The sequence below is a fragment of the Typopeltis vanoorti genome, chromosome 24 (genome assembly GCF_054136105.1).
Source record: "Typopeltis vanoorti isolate ZY-2024b chromosome 24, IOZ_Tvanoo_1.0, whole genome shotgun sequence".
In the NCBI taxonomy this organism is placed as follows: domain Eukaryota; kingdom Metazoa; phylum Arthropoda; class Arachnida; order Uropygi; family Thelyphonidae; genus Typopeltis; species Typopeltis vanoorti.
This window is the reverse complement of record NC_143572.1, coordinates 6,369,341-6,391,923: the sequence shown is the minus strand read 5'-3', so window position 1 is coordinate 6,391,923 and position 22,583 is coordinate 6,369,341. Positions and strand designations below refer to the sequence as shown.

At 36.2% G+C, this 22,583-nt stretch overlaps 1 protein-coding gene across 2 annotated transcripts in view; it reads right to left on the bottom strand.

The window, feature by feature from the left end:
- Window positions 1-2,606: 2,606 nt before the first annotated feature.
- The window catches only part of LOC150092906 (dynein regulatory complex subunit 2-like), a 182,386-nt gene continuing 162,409 nt past the window's right edge, over window positions 2,607-22,583 (bottom strand). For both annotated transcript variants that reach the window (XM_090413890.1, XM_090413891.1), the window contains 2 exons: window positions 21,731-21,900; window positions 2,607-2,756 (listed from right to left, as the gene is read on the bottom strand). In XM_090413890.1, the coding sequence (XP_090270016.1) occupies window positions 2,714-2,756; window positions 21,731-21,900 (213 nt within the window). In that variant the 3' untranslated portion in view covers window positions 2,607-2,713. The remainder of the gene's footprint in view (window positions 2,757-21,730; window positions 21,901-22,583) is intronic.

The window sequence follows — 22,583 nt, the reverse complement described above, 5'->3', positions numbered from 1 at the left end:
CAAACATCCCCTACATCTACCCTTTCCTGCAATCTTCAGCAGTAAAGTTCTTCCCAGCATCATCTTCACATCCAAATCATCTTCGCCAACATCGTCTTCACATCGGGCAGAGCACTTAACTCATAAACATTTTCCCACACATTAACCTTATCAGATATCAGGGATTATAAAAGCATTTTGCTTCACCCTTATAGACAGTAATGTCTTGCGTCTTGCTTAGTATTACCTGTTAACTTCTGTGGCAGATGGAATGAGCCCTTGGCTCTTTATCCCTATTTTACTTGAGTTTGGGATTGTTGTGTGGGTATTACACCAGCTCTTTGTGAGCTTTTGTGTTGGTTTTTACTTTAAGATGGCTTTCGGTCTCCTGTGTTTGAAGTGGTCTGTTGGGCTGTAGTTTGATGCCTGTCTTAGTAATTGGTTCTGGTGGTTTTCTGTTATTGCGAAGAATTTTTCTGCGATGTTTTTCATGAGTGTCTTGATCCTTGGTAGTTTAGTATTGCGATTAAGTTGAGTGTTTCTGACAAACCAGGATACATTTAGTGCCAGTTGTTTGCAATTTTTTGATGTTTCTTTCTTTCTGTAGTGTGTCCCCAGGCTGGTGAGGCATAGAATAGTTGGGGTCTTATTACTGTTTTGTATATGAGGATTTTGTTGTTTTGATTTAGGAGGGTCTTCCTATTTAGGAGTGGGTACAGCTGTGCTATGGTCTGGTTGGCCTTGGTGGTGACGTAGTCAGTGTGTGTCTTTAAGTTTAATTTCCTGTCCAGAGTGTACTCCTAGGTATTTTACTATCTCTTGCCAGGGGATTATTTTTTCAAACATTTGAATGCTGTCTTCAGGTTCTGTTTTTCTTCTGCTGAATAATACTGCAGTACTTTTTGCTGGATTAATTGCTATTCGCCATTTGCTGTACCAGTTTTCTAGGATGTTGGTTGCAATTTGAAGTTTCTTGGTTGTGAGTTTTGGTCTGAGGGATCTAGCTATGATGACTGGTCATCGGCATAGAGTGCAGTGATGGTTGGTGATAGCTTGGGGAGGTCTGCCATGTATATGGAAAAGAGGAGAGGAGATAGTAGGGAGCCTTGGGGGATGCCGGCCGTTATTTTTCTTTCAGTGGATCTGATTCCTTATATTTTAATTTTGAATTTTCTATGACATAAGTAGGATTTGATGAGTTGGACGAGCGGTGTTGGGATGCCTGCCTTGTGTAATTTATACAGTAGCCCGTAGTGCCAGATCTTGTCAAATGCCTGGGCAATGTCTAAGAAGATAGCTCCTGAGTGTTGGCACCAATTGTATCCTTGAGTGATAGTTCTATGACTCTGTACATTTGATGGGTTGTTGAGTGTCCTTTACTGAAGCCGAATTGTTCATCAGGTATTATGTTGTTGTTTTCTGTTGCTTTTTGGATTCTTACAAGGATTACATGCTCTGGGTCTGGCTCCCACTGATGAGACCTGAATAAAGGTCGAAACTGGTCTGTGTATTGACCCTTCCCATAATGCATAGCATTATACATGTCCGTAAGGATATGTGCTTTGCATTATGGGATACTAATGTAAGCGATGTGAAGTCATTAGCTTCTATATGAGTTGCTCCAGTGCTGAATATGTAAGGAGATGTGCTTTGCATTATGGGATACCAAGGCAAGTGATGTGAAGCTATTAGTTTCTATATATAAGTTGCCCCAGTCCTGAAAATATTTCAGGAGCAAACTTTGTTTGCTTACGCTTGGATAAAGGATTAAACCAAGTATATAATTTCTTGGTATCTTTAATTTATATTTCCTGCTTTGTAGTTCAGTATGTAACTTTTTCTGAATGAAACATTCATAAACTTAGCCAATTACCAAGTGAGCACCACATGACTAGAGGCAGAATATTTAAGTCTTTAGCTGAAAATGGCATGTGATACTATAATCAGATCTAACGCTCTCTGATCTCAAGATCCTTCTGTCACATCGTGCTTGAGGAAGTTGTCTCGCAATAGCTCAATAAATTCAGTTTCATTCTTCTCATGAAATTTTACTGCTACCCAGTCAATGTTCTGATAATTAAAGTTCCCTATTATAATTGCTTTTTTGCGCATCATCTTTATTTGGTGATGCATTTCTTTGTCACTAGCAATTGATCCAATAGATCTGTAAGTGAGATTTCACCTAACACCAAATGGCTTCAAACTCAATAACACATGAAAAACTGTTACTAGTATTGCAGTCCTAAGTCTCACCTTTAACTGGATTCAAGTCCTCCAATATCATTAGCAGTAACCCCCCCCCCTACTTAAAGTAATGCCTATATGTGCCAATCACGTGGCACATATAGGCATTACTTTAAGAATGCTTCTTGCATAACTAGGTGTGTTATACAGATTACAGAATACCAAATGCAGATTTTATCTCTCTTTTGTGTTCCTTGTTTGGTATATTTTAAAAATATATTTTAAGAAGATCTTGATACTACATTAAGAATGTTTATCACTAGTCTTACAGATAATACAGGAAGGAAAGAGAATGAAATGTTGAGTTTAGTAATTGAATGTTCACTCTAAGGAACAAAAAGGCAATTTATCAAAAAAAAGGCTTATTTTAATCTTATCTATCTATATATATATAAAATATTCCTCTATAAGCTGTACAAAATTTGGATTTTATGTTTTTTCTTTTTTCTTTTTTACATATATTTCACCAGAAGAGCAGCTTCCTGTACTGTTATTTTGCTTTTCTTTGACAACTGCTCTTCAGGATGACAGTACTGCAAACAAACATGAAGAATATATATTCAGAAATCTGTGTAAGGTGTTAATTCTAATTATCAATTTCCTTAGAATAGAAATATAAGAAATAACTGCTTAAATTTTGTTTATCAAAAAACAGATAAATTAACATTCTTAATATGTAAAACTGCATATGATTAAATTGCATATTAATACTTCAGTAGTTTATTCACAGATAAGTATGACTAGAAGATGGCTGCAATGTTAATATAACAAAATAACAACATGGATATGAATTACCATGAGTGAACTTATTGAAGTGTTGTACAGTTAGTTTGTAAAATAATAAAAAAGTGGTGGGGGTCACATCATTTGATCATATGTAGAATATACAATTGCCAAAAATTTACAGACAATGCTGATAACAGAGGAAGATGTTTTCAGCATACAATTTGGAAGAAATCTCTTTATATGCAAAATATACATCTAATATCCCAGTGGATGAAGTATTAAACATCTTAGTGAATAACTAAATACCTTAGTGAATACATTTCCCCCTAATATTTATTCCATGATGCATTAAGTACATAGCATTCAAACAGAAAGACCAGCTATAAGCACAAGTTTATGGTTTGATCATGTCCCCCACCCCATGCTAAAATGCATTTGCAAATAATTTTAAAAATTTGAATATGTGTCCATAAAAAAAGGAAACACTGAAACCTTTATTTTTCTTCTTCATATTATCATTAAAATTATCATTTTATTAATCTGAGAACAAGTTCCCCAAATTAATGGGGAGCTTGTTCCCCATTAATTTTGTGGACCTAACAGTTACTATATAAACCATAAAATTCATTATGGAGTTAGCAAAATTAAGTAGGCACAGAAATTCACTGGATAAGGGAGATGCATTTTTCAGAGGCCTTTGACAGATTAATAAGTGGGTGATATAGGACTGGATAAGAGACTAGTGAGTTGGATAGGTGACTGCCTGTCAGATAGGTATCTGCAGGTTGTGTGTGTGGTGGTGGTAGGGGGGGGGGGTTATCCCAAAAGAGGATAGTCGTTAGTGTGCTGCAGGGATCTGTTATGTGATCATTATTGCTTAACTTGAAAGTTAATTATATTAAGATAGGCTTCACTGGAGATATGCAGCCATTTTCATAATCTGCAAACAGCTGCACATTTCCAGTTAAACTGGGAAGAACTATGAGGAGTACAACAGATGTTGCAGCTCTACAAAAGCATTGAATAGACTGAGTAAATGGATAAGTAAGTGTAGTTACCAGTTCAAAGTTGCAAAGTGTAAGGTTTTAAAATTTGATAGGGAAGGATGGGATGCAGAGTATGCAATTAATGGGAAAATTTTGAAGGAGGTGGAAGAAACAAGAGATCTAGGAATGATGGTGGAGGACAGAGAATTGGAATTTAGGGATCACAATGCTACAATTTTGAGAACATCACAAAAGATTATGGTAATGATGAGGAGGATCTTGACATGCAGAAATAAAGAGGTTATGGTTCCAATGTATAATGCCTTGATCAGGTCTCATCGTGCAGTTATTTGGTCACCTGGTTCTTCAAGGGAATGAGGATATCTTAGAGCAGGTCCAGAGAAGATTCACTAAGTCAGTGTTGGAACTCTGGAATATGAAGACAGATTGAGGGAATGCAATTTACAGAGTCCTTTGAAAAGAAGAATATGTTATTATTATTATGTGACACCTCCAGGGAGTCCAAAGACTCATTGAGGGAGAGTGTGTCAACAGCATTGAACGATTGACTCCTTCCAACTACTAACCACACTCAAACTTGCTTAACCTTTTGCTGAGTCATTAGTAGCAGAGGCTCTACCAATCAACCAACCTTTGTTAATAATAATAATAAAAATAAACAGAAAGCAGCCATTTCCATTCCTATATGCTTTCATCAAAAAAGTAAAGATAAATTCACCTTTAGTGTGTATTCTATTAAACCCTTACGCCGTTCAACCACCCTTAAGGTTGTAAGCTATAAGTCATTAAACTTCCCATTATCTTAAAGAATGACAGGTCTGTTTATAAAAAAAATTGTAAGTTAAACGTTGTGTGAAGGGTCCACAGAAGATTCGCTAAGGTGGTAACTGATTTTTGTAATGTATATGCATGAAGACAGATTGAGGGAATGCAAGTTGCAAAGCCATGAATACGAGGAGGAGAGGGATGATTGAGTTCATCTCTCTCTCTTTCTCTCTTTGTATAATGCAGGTGTGAGCAAAGAGAAGAAGATTTGCAGGTAGAGTGGCTGGTGAGTAGAATGCATTGCCTGAGAGTGTTGTGTACATGGATATGTTGAATGAGTTTATAGCACAGTTTGATGAGTTTTGTGTGTGACAGTGTATACCACTGATGAGTCTTTTGATTCCACTGAAGTCTGAACAATAATAATAACCTATCAAATTGCTTGAGCATTTCTCAAATTACTAAAGATGGAGTATATGCATGAATTAAAACAACCAGGCATTTATGAAATCAGATGCTCATGCTATATCTCATGTTGCAAACAGTAAGATCTGCTTTAATTTTTTTGATTCCAACTACCCATGAAAGTTTAGAAACTATAGCACATCAAGTAGTGGGCTGACAAATGACCCGCAAATCTTGCTTTTAGAGACCAAACATGGTACTTTTTCCCAAGCAAACTTCAGGCATCCAGTAATAAGGGTAGCAAAACTCATCTAGCACCTAAAGACTCATACATAATACCACAGTGGGATTTGAAAACATAGTTGAAAGGCAGAGACATTATCTACTATCTGATGTACAAATGACTTTCTGAAACAGTGGGATGGTGAAAAGGAGCTGTATACATTCTAACTATAACAATTGTTTAATTTTAAATTCAATTTAGTCATTAACTTATGGAAGACTTTAGGTTCATGAAACAATACATCATGAGATTTCGACAGTCTATGAGAAACTACATAATTCACAAGATAACATACTCAAAAACAATTTAAAAAATATTTACAGCTTCTTTGACACCAAATACTTTGAATAGGTATCAAATGCATTTCTAAATGTTGTACAGATGTTTCAGACAATTATTATTTTATGTTTCTGAAGATACAAAATAGATCCAGTTATCAAATGAAAAATTAATATTTTTTTTTAAACTAATAATATTTTGTTAAGTTTGCAGAAATGCATTCAGTAAAGAACAGTTGTTCTCTAAATGGTTTAGCTTTATTAAATAAATATATATTTGGTAGAGTTATATATTATTATTATTTAGGCTTCCATCAAGTCAAAGACTCATTGTGAGAGGTCTCTCTGTCACACACTCACATGCTCTGCAGTTACCACACTTTTGGGCAATGCATTCCAATCATTCATCACTCTCCATACAAAAAACCTGTTCTCACTCCCCTATTCACATTCTATACAGCTTCCAGGGATAACCTCTTGTTCTTTCCCCATCTCCCACCTTTCTATGAAAAATCTCTTCAACATTAGTCTGATCAAGACCATTACCAGTTTAAATGTCTCTATTGTCTTTTCTTCTAATCCTATCCACTAGACTCTACAAAATTGCATTTTCTCAACCTTTCTTTACTGAACATTCCAGAAACCACCTTAGTCAATTGTCTCTGGACCCTTTCCAATATCTCTTCATCCTTTTTGAAAACTAGGTGAACAAATCTGTGCATAGTAGTCCACATGTGGCCTATCAAGTCCTTATACAATAGAATCATAATCTCCATACTTCTACAAGTCAGTGTCCTCTACATCACTACCAGAATTTGCTATGATGTCCTCTAAATTTTAGTTCCCTATCCACTATCACCCTTAGATCTCTTATTTCCTACACCTCCTCCAATATATTCCTACCAATTGTATATTCTACATCCCATCTTTGTTTCCAGTTTTTAAAACGTTCACTTTGTAACACCGAACTGGTAATCCCACACCAGTGCTCATTCACTCAGTCTAATCAAGTCCACTTGTAAAGCCACAATATCTACTCTACATCTCAGTTTCTCCCAATTTTGCGTCATCTGCAAACAATTGAATACCATTTGAACCTTCCCCAATATCATTAACATATAACTTAAAAAGCAAATCAAATTTACTTAATTCCTCGTACATCTCTTGCTCACTCACCGGCTGATCCTTTCCAATTACCTTTACACTCAAGCTTCTCATGATGTCACACTTATGCGGATGAAACACCCTAATGAAGTGCTCACTGAATCCTCTGCATCAGTTACCAATCTACTATTTTCATCCATTAATATATCTTACCATAAGAACTCTCTCAGATTTTTCTTGATCTAATTGGTTAATTTCTCCTCATACTGCACTATTGTTGTTACCAACTGAGTCATCTTCCTGGCCTGCTCTCTGAACTCTTGATGCAACTGATTATTACCAAAATTTTAACTTGTGCTGCCTCCATAGCATAACTCATCTCATCCCGTCTACCACGATCTCATTCCATCTTGTTTAGAACCACTCCTCTCATGTATTTCCATCTTGTGCAGGCACAACTGACCTCCTCTCATCAACACCATCCTCTTCTCCTTTCTTACAATTTTATTTTTACATAATTATTTCAAAAACATCATAATTAATTTTTAATTCATTAATTAAATTAATTTTAAGAAATCTGACGTTCTTAAAATTAATCTTAATGACTTTTAAAGATATTATGGAGTAGAAAATATCACTGGTTCTGCAAAATCATATAAATGGGAATTAAATTCAAGAATATAATTTTATTAAATTATACATTATTAAATTTATTTTAATAATGATAAATTAAATTTTATTCATAATCAAGTATAAAATTCACATAGGATACTTGTAATGGTTGTGAATGGCAACCATTGCAAGTAAAGAAATAAGCAAAAAGTTCAATTCTACAGGACGATATTCACTCCTGAATTTTTAATAACGAAATGAAAAAGAGCACTATCTACCAAATATGCTAACAGAAATGGTTCATTCTGTATATTCCTGAAATGAACAAAATTGTAATGGCAGGATGAAATTTGCTCTTAAATTATTTACAATAGGATAGGAAAGGATAACATCTATCTCAAAGTTGAACCAAGAAGTAATTCAGCACATGGAAACTGCATTACTACTCATGGCATACAAATACCACAAACATAACCTACGCTGATTGCTTGGGCAAAGCGATCATGTTGTCTCCTATAGCGCAACTCATATATGCCAGCGAGTGTATTCCTGTAAGCTCTCTGGTCAAATTTCATTGGAAACTTTTATACTTTCTGTAATCGGCTTTGAAATAATGATGGATTTAATATCCACTTGATTTATATAATTTTGCAGTGCCGAAATCAAGCCTTTTGGATCTTTATTTTAGTAAATACTTTATGCACTGACCGAGAGCTCACTTACGAAAAATACACCTCTCCAACACTTTGAGTTCCTTAGTACTGAACAAGAGTTTTTGCTCTCTTAAGGTTTCTGCCTGGTTTCTGAGAAGAACCAATCAGTTCGAAATAGTTGTTAGGCCAGTGAAATCTTATCAAAATGGACCAATAAAAGGTGAATATATGGATGCTTAGGCAAAGCTATCATGTTGTGTCCTCTAAGGTCCGGCTAGGGCAACTCATATATGCCAGTGAGTGTATTCCCTTAAGCTCTCTGGTTAAATTTCGTATGTAACTTTTATAGTTACTGTATTCAACTTTGAAATAATGTTGGATTTAATATCCACTTGATTTATATGACCTAAAGAAAGCCTATAATCTAGGTGGATTGATGCAGCTAGAAATAACATAGCAGATGAAATATAAGACTAACAATATTGGAGTCCTGAAAATTAGTAGACTGATTTGGAGTAAAATTGTTGACAGGAAGCTAGTAATAATGAAAACTTCATTGAAGGTATATCAGGAATTTGATTATGATGAATTTAGCATCATCATCATCAATTGGGCACATGAAGATTAAGAGTCTTAGATCTGATCATTTATTATAGGATATGATCATGAATGATATATTGCATTTCTCTTCAGTAGGTGAGAGTGATCATGACGTAATCAGCTGGGTGGTGGCAATATGAAGACTTCTGTGAAGAAAGGATACATGTGAGCTACAAGGCCAACAATTATGAAAAGAAGTTGCAGAAAAGGTTTTCTGTATAGTTACAAAGTATCTTATTCTGAACAAGAAATGATATTCTTGTACTCTTTACCCAAGCATAAGCAAACAAAGTCTGCAAGTGAAGTATCTTCATGACTAGTCTACTTATTATTATGATTATTATTCAGGCCTCCATGGAGTCAAAAGACTCATCGTTGGAGGTCCCTGCCAGGAAACACAAAGTCTATCATACCACTCCTTAAACTCATTAACCGTTCTTGCTCTCACCACTCTATCAGGCAATGCATTCCATGGTTCAACCACCCTCCATGCAAAGAAACCACTCCTCACCTACATGACTAATACATGATTATTATAACAATAAGAATAATAATAAAATAATAATAATATTATTATTATTATTATTCAGGCCTCCATGGAGTCAAAAGACTCTTTGTGGGAGGTCCTTCCTAAGAAACACAAAGTCTATCAAGACTCATCGAGGGGAGTTCCCCCCCCTAAGAAACACAGTCTATCATACCACTCCTTGACCTCATTAACCGTTCTCGCTCTCATCACTCCATCAGGCAATGCATTCCATAGTTCAACCACCCTCCATGCAAAGAAACCACTCCTCACCCTCTTGCTCATAGTCATCCTTTCATAACTTCCAGGGATGACTCCTTGCATTCACTCCTTCGCGCTGTTCAACCAAGCAAAAGAACACCCCAGTGTCAACCCTGTAACCACCTCTCAACAGTTAAAAAGTCTCAATCATATAACCTCTCCTTCTTCTATTCATCAAACTCTGCAGTCTACATTCCCTCAGCCGATCCTCATAATTAACATCGTACAGTCCAACCATCTTTGTTATTTGCCTTTGTACCCTTTCCACAGTTAATTTATCCCTTTCAAATCCTGGGGACCAAATCTGAGAACAATAGTCTAAGTGTGGTCTGATCAGGGTCTTATACAATGGAATGATAACTCTTTTATCTCTGCAGGTCAGCGTCCTTCTCATTATTGCAGCAATCCTGCATTTCCTTCACTACCTTTGCAATATGTCCCTTGAATTCAGGTTTCTATCAATCATCAATCCCAGATCTCCTGTCTCCTCTACTTTCTCCATTATAGCTCCTCCAATAGAGTATGCAGCATCCCATCAATGTGTCCGAAACTTCAAGATCTTACATTTTGCTGCAATAAACTGACACCCCAAGTCAGTTGCCCATCTGTCTAGCTTATTCAAATCCTCTTGCAGGACTACCACATCTGCACTATTAATAATAACACTTCCCAGCTTCACATCATCTGCAAACAACTGAATATCCCCCTGTAATCTACTGACAATGTCATTGATATAAAGGTTAAACAATATAGGTCCCAGTACTGAGCCCTATGGGATCCCACTTGTAACCCTCTGAATCCTTGAAACTGCCCCACCATACAAAACTCTCTGATACCTATCGGACAGCCAATCCTAAATCCAGTTGACCATCCTGACATCCAAACCCATGTGCTGCAACTTAAATATCAGTTTATCATGTGGCACCATGTCAAATGCCTTCGCTAAGTCCAAGAAAATGGCAGTATATGCCTTTCCCTCATCTAATGCTCTTGTAACCTTATTATAAAAGGCTACTATATTACTAAAACAAGAATGCCCCTTAACAAATCCATGTTGACTCTAACAGATAACATTACCCTCATCTGCAAAATGTTGTATACGGTCCCTCAGTAATTTCTGCACGATCTTAACAACTACTGATGATGCACAAACTGGCCTATAATTAGATACTTCCAGGATGCTACCGCCCTTATGCAATGTCCATATCTTACCTTCCTTCCATTTCCTGGGCACCTTTTCTGTAGCCAGACTTTCACTGAAAAGCCAGGTCAAAGGAGCTGTCAGTTCTTTAGCACATTCTCTCAAAACTCGTGGTGAAATTCCATCCAGTCCCACAGCTTTACTGACATCAAGAGTATTCAGTATAACATACTCTTCCTGCACCTCTAAACATCAAACCTGCCTTATTCCTCTAGTATTAAAATTTACTCCTCCAGGATGAAATACTTCAATAAAGTGTTCATTGAACAATTCCACTATGTCCTCTGGATCAGTCACACTATTCCCATTTTTATCCCACAATGTCATTCTTCCACAATCATTTCTCCTCCTACTGGCCACATAGCTAAAAAATTCCCTAGCATTTTCTTTGGATCTTAGGGCCAATCTCTTCTCATATTTCAGTTTCGCCTTCCTTACTATACTAGTCATTCTCCTGACCTGTGTCTTATATTCTTCATGCATCTGCTGTTCACTGTCTCCTTATATCTCTTCCATAGCTGCTTCTTCACATGCAGTTCCTGTTTAATATTGTTTGTCATCCACTTTACTCCAAATTGTGTCCGCTTCTTCACTTGTGGAATACAGTTTAGTATTGCTTCTAACAAATATTCCTTCACAATTTCCCAAGCACTGATATCCTGGCCCTCCAATTCCTCCCTCCATGAAACTTCCCCAACGTGACATCTAAGACTATTATAATGACCTGCCTTATAATTCCACATACGTTCCCATCTCTTTGATACTCCTGCATGTCTATTCATCTTCCAAGTCAAAACCACATGGTCACTCTCTCCAACTGGTGGGAGAGATGTCATCTCAGTTATTATCAATTCTCCTGATGCTATGACCAAACCCAAAACTTTTGAACCTCTGGTTCCCTCTATTACATGTTGCCTAAGACATTTGTCCCTCAAGAATTCTAGAAATTCCATTCCCTTATTGCTGCATGCATCCTCCTCTCCCCAATTTACACTGCTGTAGTTAAAATCTTCCATAACAATCATTATTCTTGCGCTTGCCAAGCTCAACTGTCTAAATATCTCCTGGTCCCCACCCTCTGTGCTCCTTGGTTTGTAGCAACACCCTACTAAATATCCTGTCTTGCCCACCTCTACCTCACACCATATGCTTTCAAAATCATTATTATCACTGCCTTCCAAAGCCTCCACTCTTAGAGGACATAAGCAGTTCTGTGTCTGTTATTTTGTTTTGTGTGTGTGTGTGTGTTTTGCTTTGTGTCTTTGTGTATGTGCTTTAATTTGTTTGTTTTTATTTAAGTGTGTGTGTTTTGTTATGCATGTTGATATGTAGAGGTTGTTGACATCACATAAATTTCGTAAGTGTCCCAAAATGCAAAACCAATATGGAAAAGATCACTTCCCAGTCCAGTTTCGACTTCCTATTAAAGTGCAAAGGAAAAGTGCAAGGGCAAGTTGTCTCTGAATCCTCTAAAAAAATCACTCTAAACCTCATTGAGTAATCCAAAAGGATAACTCTAAATTCATCTATTGGCAGCTACACCCAGTGACAGGCAAAAACCTACTACTGAGAAGAACTGCTCTACTCTCAGATAGCCCAAAGACAAACATTATTAAAACATCATCAATGGAAACTAGTTCCAGGAAGATAATAAGGTTAAATTAATGTGGAATCCATCAACAGCCTCCATATACAAGTAGACTAGTCTTGAAGAGATGTTGCAAGCAAAGTTTTTTTTTGCTTATGCTTGGATTAAGGATTAAAACAAGAATATAATTTCTTGCCAAGTATGACACACTTTTTAACTTTCTACAACCTCCTCTGATTGAGAATATTTTAATAATATGATGATATACCGTCTGACTATTTGTATATACCCAGTGATGCTTAGAGTGATCTAAAAGGTCACTCAGAATTTTTGGATATGACCCCCCCCCCCCCCCAAATGCACACACTGTAATGGTTTTGCATTATCAGATACAGAGGCAATTAATGTGAAGTCAACTGCCTCTATATACAAGAAATTTTATTCTTATCAAGCATAAGCAAAGTTCACTAGTTATAAAGATACTTCATGTGTAACCTTTGCTTATGCTTGATAAGAATAAAATTTCTTGTGAGTATAACACAGATTATAAAAAAATTCATGAGGAGTTAAGGAGAAAGGAGGTAAATTCTGCTTGGGCACTCACCAAAAGATATTTAACAACATCAATGTATGAATGAATTCTGAAAGTCAAAAGGCTGAATAAGATATACGTTAAATGCATGAATGAAGGGATTAAGTATGAAATCTGGAAGAAGAAGGCAACATAAGATTAAGAATGGTAAGTAATCAGTTGCATGAAGAGCAAAGGGCTGGGAAGGTGTCTCAGTTGATAAGGATAGCAAAGGTGCAATACATGCAGAAATTATCAAATCAGGGCAAGAAAAATCCTAGAAAGTTCTTTCGATATGTGGCATGCAGATGATAAAATGATTATGGTAGGATAATGTTAATGAATGAAAATGGTTACCTGACAAACTGCAACAGAGGAGACAGCAGAGGCATTCAGTAAGTAATTCATCAGAGTATTTCATTCTCATCAGTAAGACAATATGAGAAGCTCAAGAGGATGGACTACTGGTGAGTGAGCAAGAGATATATGAGGAATTAAGTAAACAATGTCAATAAGACAATAAAATTTGATATATCACTGCATGTATTAAGCAAATGTTTTCCAGAGAATCAACAGTAGCCTTGGCATACCTGTTTAATAAGAGTCTTGTAATATCACAAGTCAAAGGAATGGAGAGAAGGTAAAACTGTTCCAATCAAAAAGGTGGTGACCTAGAATATGACCTACATATTCTAGGTCAATCAGTTTAGTTAGAATTGTGGTTAAGATGGTGGAGAACAGCAGTATTTTCTGTGATGGTCAGCATGGTTTTCTTAAAGGGAGGTCCTGTTTTACCAGTTTACTTATGTACTACAACAAGTTCAACTTCAACTCCCTATCCACCAACACTCCCAAATCCCTGGCCTCGTCAATCTCCTGGAGAACAGTTCCACCAATGCGGTATACTGCTGCTCAGTGCTTTTTTTCTGGAAAAAAAGGTGCCGTACTCATCATGAAGATGTTATTACAGCAACTTCCACACTTTTAACATATCATCCAATGTATCCTTGTCATCTCTGGATTGCTTCTTGCTTTTAGTATCAACTGCAGAATGACGACCTCGGAGCAGCCATGGGTCCACATATTTGCTAGGGTTGAACTGATTGAGAGGAGGTCCACTATCCTGATGAACATCAGTGCGGAAGTTGCCCGTACAAGCAGAGATGACCTAAATGAAGTTACTATAAGATTCATCTCAGAGAAAAACCCCTTTCACATTCACTGGAAGATATTGCAATTGTGCCCAAAGTTTGCTCAAGAGGAAGTAGTATGTCTGGGACTTTATTTTCTTGAAGATATTCACGGAAACCAGAAACTGCTTCTCTTCGTTTAAGTGAAATTTGCGTGTTAACTTTTTAATTTCAGCTTCACCGAATATCAGATGCTTCCCAGGATTTTCTGGCCAATACTTGGAAACTAAAATCTTAGCACATTCAGACAAATCTGCATCATCTCCTTCAATCAAACACTTTCCAACAGCTTCTTTCAGACTTTTATGGAAAGCAGATGAACTTATTGCTAGTTCTCTGTTTTACAGGATCACAAGTAAATTCAGCCTTCCTTTTTTTTTTTTTTACTCATTGGCATAGAATAACTACTTATTTTACTCATTTTGAACAATGATTGCACTGATTTAACTTAGATTAACTGGAAATTTACGTGAACAACTCCCTGTTGCAGAGTCAATATAGAACTGATAAACTGATATTGGAAGCAATCGGAAGTGAACATAACTTTCTGTTTCCGTTTGCATACCAACCTATGAAACAAGAAAGCAGGATACCAACTTATGAGTAATCAAAATTGAAAATTCAATTCGTGAACACAGTACCATCTACCGAAATATTTATAATACATTCTGCCACTTTCAATAAATCGCAAATTTTTAAAAACTTAAGAAATAAGGTGCCGTTACTGTGTACCGTTGCGTACCTCCAGAAAAAAAGCACTGCTGTTGCTAATCTTTTCACCCCAAAATGCATAACCTTACATTTTGCCACATTAAATTGAAATCCATTCTCCTTAGCTCAGTCCTCCAATCTAAATCATCCTGCAAAATTTTGACATCATGTACATTCACTATTGCTCTACCCAACTTTGCATCATCAGCAAACAAATGAACAGTTCCTCTCATATCCTTTCCTATATCATTAACGAACAAATGAAATAGTAGTGGTCCAAGAACAGAACACTGTGGCACACCACTAGTCAGCCGTCTTTTGGACTCTACTCCAGAATAAACTACTCTCTGATATCTCTCCATCAACAACCCTGCTATCCATCTCATCAACCCTATATCCATCCCCATATGCTGCAGTTTACTGATTAGAATTCGAGGTGGTATCCTGTCAAAGGCCTTAACAAGGTCCAGCAGTATCACTGTAAACCCATTACCCTTATCCAGGTCAGCCGTCACTATGTTATAAAATGTGAGCAAGTTACTGAGGCATGATCTACCCTTCACAAAACCATGCTTTCCCACATACAGTATCCCATTTTCATCTATCCATTCCTGTATTTTTCTCTTGACTACTTTCTCCAAGACCTGACGACTCCTCCTGATATGCTGATCAGTCGATAATTTGCAACAGCAGTCTTGGAACCTCCTTTATGCAGTGGAACTATTTTCCCCTCTCTCCAATATATGGAAAGAGGAGAAAATTTCCTGTAAGTTCTCTGGTCAACTTATTTTTAAGAAATTTCATAGTTTCTGCATTCAGCTTTGAAATAACGCTTGATCTAATATCCAATTGAATTTTATAATAAGCCTCCCAGAATATTTTGCCACCGTCCTGATATTCATTTTCTATGTTCTTATCAAAGTCTTACCAAAGTTTTACATACTGTCTACCATTCTTACTTTTGTCTCTGTATTTTCTAAGAGTACAAGCTGATTTATTCCCCAAGAACTTTTGATTTGCTTTCTTCTTTTCCTTAACTGTCTCTTTAACTTCCTGTGTCCACCATGAAGTTCTGATTTTTCTACGCTTGCAGACAATCTCACCACATGCCGCTCTGGCTGAATCAATCAATGTTTCTTCATGGTTTGCCACTGAATCTAAAAGATTTGGTTCCTGTTCTCAAACTCTTTCAGTTTTTCTTCAATAATATTTGCGTATTTTAGTCAAGAGTTCAAATCTGGGAGCTGCTCGATTTTATTCACTTTAAAAACTTTCTTGCATGTTCTTCTTTTCAATATGAAATTCAATTTTATCCTGCTCAAGACTAAATGATGATCACTTCCAATTTCAGATCTTCTGTATACTCTATGGTCCTGCACCAGTGAGAAAACATCACTATCAACAATAACATAGTCAATGAGACTTTTCTTATTCCTTGCCTCTTCTCTCCATGTGAATTTATGCATATTTTTATGTTGGAACATTATGTTAGTAATAACCAGTCCATGTTCTGAGCAGAAATCCAACAGATATTTGCTATTTTTATTATCTTTGCTCTTTTCTCCGAATTTTACAAAAATATTGTTGTATGTCTGATAATCATTTCCTACTCTGCTATTTAGATCCCCAACAAGAACCAACTTTTCATTGTGTCAGTTGCTTTCTCTAAGGCCTCAAAAAAATTTCTCCATTTCTACCTTAGTAGAACCTGCTGTGTGACCATCGGCACAAATAGATCTTATTGTCCAGTTCCTCATTCTGATATTTGCCTACATCACTCTACTTGATTTTGCCTGCTATTCAAGAAGATTAGCCTCGTATTTAGTGTTGAATACTATGGCTACTCCTTCTTTTCTATGATTGTCATTGCCTGAATATAACATCTGTTATTTATTGCTCAGAAAGATCTCACCAGTTTTTGTCTTTTTTGTTTCAATCACTCCTATTTTCCTGATCTGGTACTTATCCAAGTCCTCAGCTAGTTGCATTTCTTTATCATTCAGGATTCTTATGTTGATAGTACTGACATTGAACTCTCGGGATGTTGAGTTGGGATATGTTTCAGGATTTGTTCCAGTAGCTGACTTTTTGTAGTTCTCCCTGGTGAAAACAATGGGTTTAACTGGGTGATGCCCCAGCTGGCATGAAATTCTGTCATGTACCATCAATTTACATTGTGGCTTAAGCCAATAAGAATACAATTTGGTTGGCTAAATCTCAAATTGCCAGCCCATCCTAGTTCATTCATTCAGATACCTAACAGGGTGCACCACAAGAAGGTGAGGATTGGACATTAGATCAGAAGCCCTGGTTGGTTCTCTGCATTCCTTTAAAGGCTATGTGGAGGTCTCCTCTCAGTTATACAGCTTTTACCCTTAAGCACCCCCAAAAGTTTCCCACAGTTTGTGAAGTTTAATAACACCATATTTATTAAGATTAGGCTGGTTTTTTTTTAGTCTGTTATTGATTCTAATTTCAAGTTTGTATTTATAGATGGAGAATGGGTGTTTTCTTCCATCTGATTGTGTACAAGATATCCAAGGCAAGATCTACTAGATCTAAGTTGCCACGGTTGTGGTGGCAGAAGCATTTTTTGTGTTCTTCTAGGCAGATGTTAGCAGATCTCCCAGTCTGATCATAATATGATAAGTTGCAAGAACAAGGGACCTTGTAAACACCTGAAATAGAGAGGGAGAGGAAGTGGATCCTTAGAAGAGCAGATATTATATTTCTTCTGAAGTTTCCTGTATATAGGGAATGGTAATGCATTACTGTATTCTTTATGTTGAGAGGGATGTGAGGAGGTGGAAGGGACAATAATTTGTAGATTTTTTTTTGGCATTGTAACCATTGGAGAGGAAGGTTTGGCAAATAAAGGCAAGTTCCACTGTAATGGAAGCTTGAATAGAACAGAGGTTGGAGGTTCTGTTGACAAAGGTTATTTTGATGCCCCCATAAACTTCCCCCCTTGAGAAGGGGGGGGGATTTATTTATGTATCTGTCTGTGTGGGTGGGTTTTCTGTAAACTGAGAAAAAAAGGGTACCATTGGGCAGATGTGTGATTAGAGTATCTAAAAAAAAAAAAAAGGCAAGTAGTTTTTTTTTTCCAATAGTGAACTGGATTCGGGAGTGTTAACTGTTGGGTGCAGAAGGAAAGAGTCTAATTGTCTGAGCCATGTTGCTAAATAGAGAACAAATTATCAATATATCTTAACTAATCAGAAGGTTTGAAACTGGCAGTATCTAGAGCATATTATTCAGAATGCTCGATATAGAAACTGGCCAAAGGGGAGAATCCATGGAAGTACCTTCTATTTGTTTATATAAGGTGCCCTTCCAGGAGAAGTAACCAGTATGGATAGCAAAATTAAAAAAAATTAATAATGTCAGGGGGAAGCATATATCAGTAAATTCAGTGTGTCAGAAAGGGGAATATTTGTGAATAAGAAGGCAACATCAAAGCTAACCATGATTTCATTATTGTTTAAAACCAAATTCTGGATTAAAGATTTGAAATGAGTAGAATTTTTTATATAAGAAGTGTGGCCAGTAAGTGGAATTAAAGATTTTACTTCTTGCACAAATCACCCCTACTCATGCTAAATTATCTACTATTAATACAACTATTAACTCTCTTCTATTCTCAACCCCAAACTATGGAGTATTCTGTTTGATATTTCAGAGAAATCTGCCTGTAAAGAATTTCAGGAGACAAAAGATAAACATACTAAAAAAATTAATAATCTTTGTATTTCTTCTTCTCATCTGCAAAGTCAGCCACAACAGATTGTCATCAATCTCTTATCAAAAAGATTCAATGAAACATCCTTTAGTGTGCTTAGCCTTGGCTGCAAATTTGCAGTAACACCTCGGCAAGTTTCTAGTTCCGAAATCATGTGGCATATAGAGCTTGACATGTGCACCTTACTTGCTAATGTTGCCAAAACATTAGGCTTGGCATAGCTATCATTTTATCACAAATATCACCACCAAAAGGAAATCTCTCCAACATCCAGCTCCACACACTACATAAACTCCACAAAGACAACAACATAGTGTTATTACTAGAGCTGTCAGAGGTGATACTACTGTTGTCCTCAATTTCAGTGATTATAATAGAAACAAAAAGGTTATGCTCAGAGACTGCACCACTTATAAACCACTGGTTTATGATCCTACTAAGTCTCAGAAAAAAAACATTAAAAAGATTTTTAAAAAATGCCACATCTTGTACTCCTGAAGGTGTTAAAAACTCAAACTTTTCATTTCTCCCCCCACCCCAGGATATATGGATTGCCAAAAATTCATAAACCCAATTACCCTCTCCATCCTATAATAAATGCCAATTCTCCCTCCTTTAACTTAGCCATATAGTTAGTAAAATCTTTAATTCCACTTACTGGTCACACTTCATCTTATATAAAAAATTCCACTCATTTCAAATCTTTAATCCAGATTTTAGTTTTAAACAATAATGATATAATGGTTAGATTGGATGTCACCTCCTTATTCATAAATATTCTATTTTCCGACACTCGGATTTACTAAAAAATGTTTTTTCCCCCTGATATTATTGATCTTGTTAATTTTGCTATCCATACTGGTTACTTCTGGAAGGACACCTTATATAAACAGATAGAAGGTACTCCCACGGGTTGTCCCCCTCTGGCCAATTTTTACATGGAGTATTTTGAAAAACATGCTCTTGATAACACCAGTCTCAAATCTTCTATTTAGTTAAGATATATTTATGATATGTTCTCTATTTTGCAAAATAGCTTAGACACATTAGACTTTTTTATTCTGCACTTCAATAGTCAACACTCAAGAATCCAGTTCATTATTGAAAAAGGAAAAAAAAAACAGCTTGCTTTTTTTTTTTTTTTTTTTTAGATATTCTAATCACATATCTGCCCAATAGTACTCTTTCTTTCTCAGTTTACAGAAAACCCACCCACACAGATACATAAATAAGCTTTCCCACCAACATACGGACATCAAAACAACCTTTATCAACAGAGCTTCCAACCTCTGTTCCTTCCAAGCACCTCTTACAGTGGAACTTGCCTTTATTTGCCAAACCTTCCTGTCCAATGATTACAATGCCAAAAAAAAAAAAAAAAAAAAAAAATCTACAAATTATTGTCCCGTCCACCTCCTCACATCCCTCTCAACCTAAAGACTACAGTAATGCATTACCATTCCCTATATCCAGGAAACTTCAGAAAAAATAGTCAGAACATTAAAAAAAATATAATCCCTGCACTGCTTTCAAATCTCATGTGAAATTGACTTCCCCTCTCTGCTCTCATAAGGATCCACTTCTTCCCCTCTCTATTCCAGGTGTTTACAAGATTCCTTGTTCTTGCAACTTATCACATTATGATCAATCAGACTGAGAGATCTGCTAACACTGCCTAGAAGAATAAAAAAAATACATCTGCTGCCACAACTATGGTCAGTAAGGTTTAGCAGACCATGATTTGGATACCTTGCACAGAATCATTAAGGAAACTACTATGCTTCATCACAGCAAATACAAACTTGAAAGACTCTGTTTAGAGTCAATAGCAGACTTAAAAAAACCAGACTAATCTTAGTAAATAATTTTGTTATTAAACTTCTCATTCGGTAAACTTTAATTGTTAGGCCTCCTGCCCAACATCTTAAGGCTAACCAATGGCACCCATTGAAGGCAAAATTCATGGAACTTTGCCTTCAATGCAAAATTTGGGAAACAAAGATGGGATGCAGAATTTATGCTTGGTGAGGATATACTGTCGGAGGTGGAGGAAATAAAAGATCTGGGGGTGATAGTGGATAAGGATCTGAAATTTAGGGGGGGTACATTGCCAAAATTATGAAGACAACACAAAGACTTCTGGGAATGATGGGGAGGACACTGACTTCTACAAGTAGGGAGATTCTTGTTTCATTGTAATAGGCTTTGATTAGGCCACACATGGACTATTGTGCCCAGATTTGGTCACCTGGTTTTCAGAAGGATGAAGAGATGTTGGAAAGGGTCCAAAGGCGACTGACTAAGGTAGTTTCTGACCTCTGGAATGTCGAATATGAGGAAAGATTGAGAAGATGCAATTTACAGAGTCTGGTGGATAGGAGGAAGAGAGGAGATATGATAGAGACCTACAAGTTAGTAAGGGGTTGTTATAGGATCAGTGTTGGAGAGGTTCTACAGAAAACAGTGGGAGATCAGGGGAGAACCAGAGGTCATCCTTGGAAACCGTATAAAGAGGGTGTGAGCAGGGGAGTGAGAAGCTGTTTTTTTTTGCATTGCAGTTGTGAATGATTGGAATGCCTTGAGAGTGTGGTGTCTGCAGAGAATTTGAGTGTGTTTAAAGCATAGTATGATGAGCTGTGTGTGTGTGTGTGATAAAAGGACCTCCTAGATGAGTCTTTGACTCCATGGGGTCTTGGGTAATAATAATAATAATAAATATTTGATATATACCCTCAAAGGAAGTACAAGATAACATGATTAAGTCTATATTATTATTATTATTTGACACCGCCAGGGAGTCCAAAGACTCATCGAGAGAGGGCACCCACTCTACAGCTCTGTCTCAACCACTCAATCCACCAACTGATCACAACTACACCAATGCCATCTACCGCCACTGGTATTTCCACAGACAACACAAACATCCATGCCCACGGCGGGATTCGAACCCGCAGCCTTTTGGCCGGAGAGCAGATGCGCTAACCACTCGGCCAGCCTGGCTGGCCAAATGGTTAGCGCAATGTTATTACTAACTTCCTATCAATAATTTTCCTCCAAATTAGTCTCTTATTTGTGAGGACTCCAATATTGTCATACCTTATATTCTGGTCTTTTCAGTTAAATTTATTCAGGAATTCTCAGTAAATAGTAAATGAATTTGATAAATTTGTGGTAAAAAGGAGGAAAAAAAAAAAAAAAAATATATATATATAATATAAAAAATTAACATAAATAAACAAATTCTATGTATTGTGCATTTTATCACAAAGCAATTATTTTTCAACCTTGTCTCTTTTCCATTTGAAACATCCCGAATATATTTTGATAAATGACTACGCAGCTTCATATTTTTGTCATTCAGGTCTTCAAACTCCTTCTGAAAAGCAAGAGACTGCAATAGTACTTTATTATATCTGTTCCGGAAATTCTCCAATAAGTTATATTGCTGTAAATCCTGAAATTGAATGCAAAACATTTGATTTAGATCATTATTACTAAAACTATTAAAATTATTAACATTAAAAATGTGAGTTAATCTGTAATATATCATTAATATGATTGCAGGCTTGGTTAGTCAAGTGGTTGATGTACTCACTCTCCAACCAATATGCAGTGCATTCGAATCCTGTAATAGGCACAGATATTAGTGAATACTTGTGAGAAATGAATTTCATTTCCCAATGTAAGATCAGTCTCCTGCTTATTAAAGGATTGAAGTGGCTTGAAAAGTTCCATGTTTAAAACTCCAGAGCAGGATTTCAAAATTATGAAAGAAAAAAAAAAATAATAATAATAAACTCTTTCTTCCTCCACAGTATTAATGTATTATAGGTTTATAACATTTTGTCAGTGGAAGTCAAATATAATATATGTATGTGTGTGTATGCATGTATAAATAAATATATATATATATATATATATATATATATATATATATATATATATATATATATATATATATATATATATATATATATATATATGTTACGCCTAGAGGAGTCTGGTAAATGTAATAAAAACATCTTTTATAAAAAATATTTTATTTAATAGTAGAAAAAATAGGAGATAAAAAGTTGTCCTGTTAAAAACAAATTACTTATTTTTGCAGGAAAGACCTCTGTGCCACTTGGAATTACA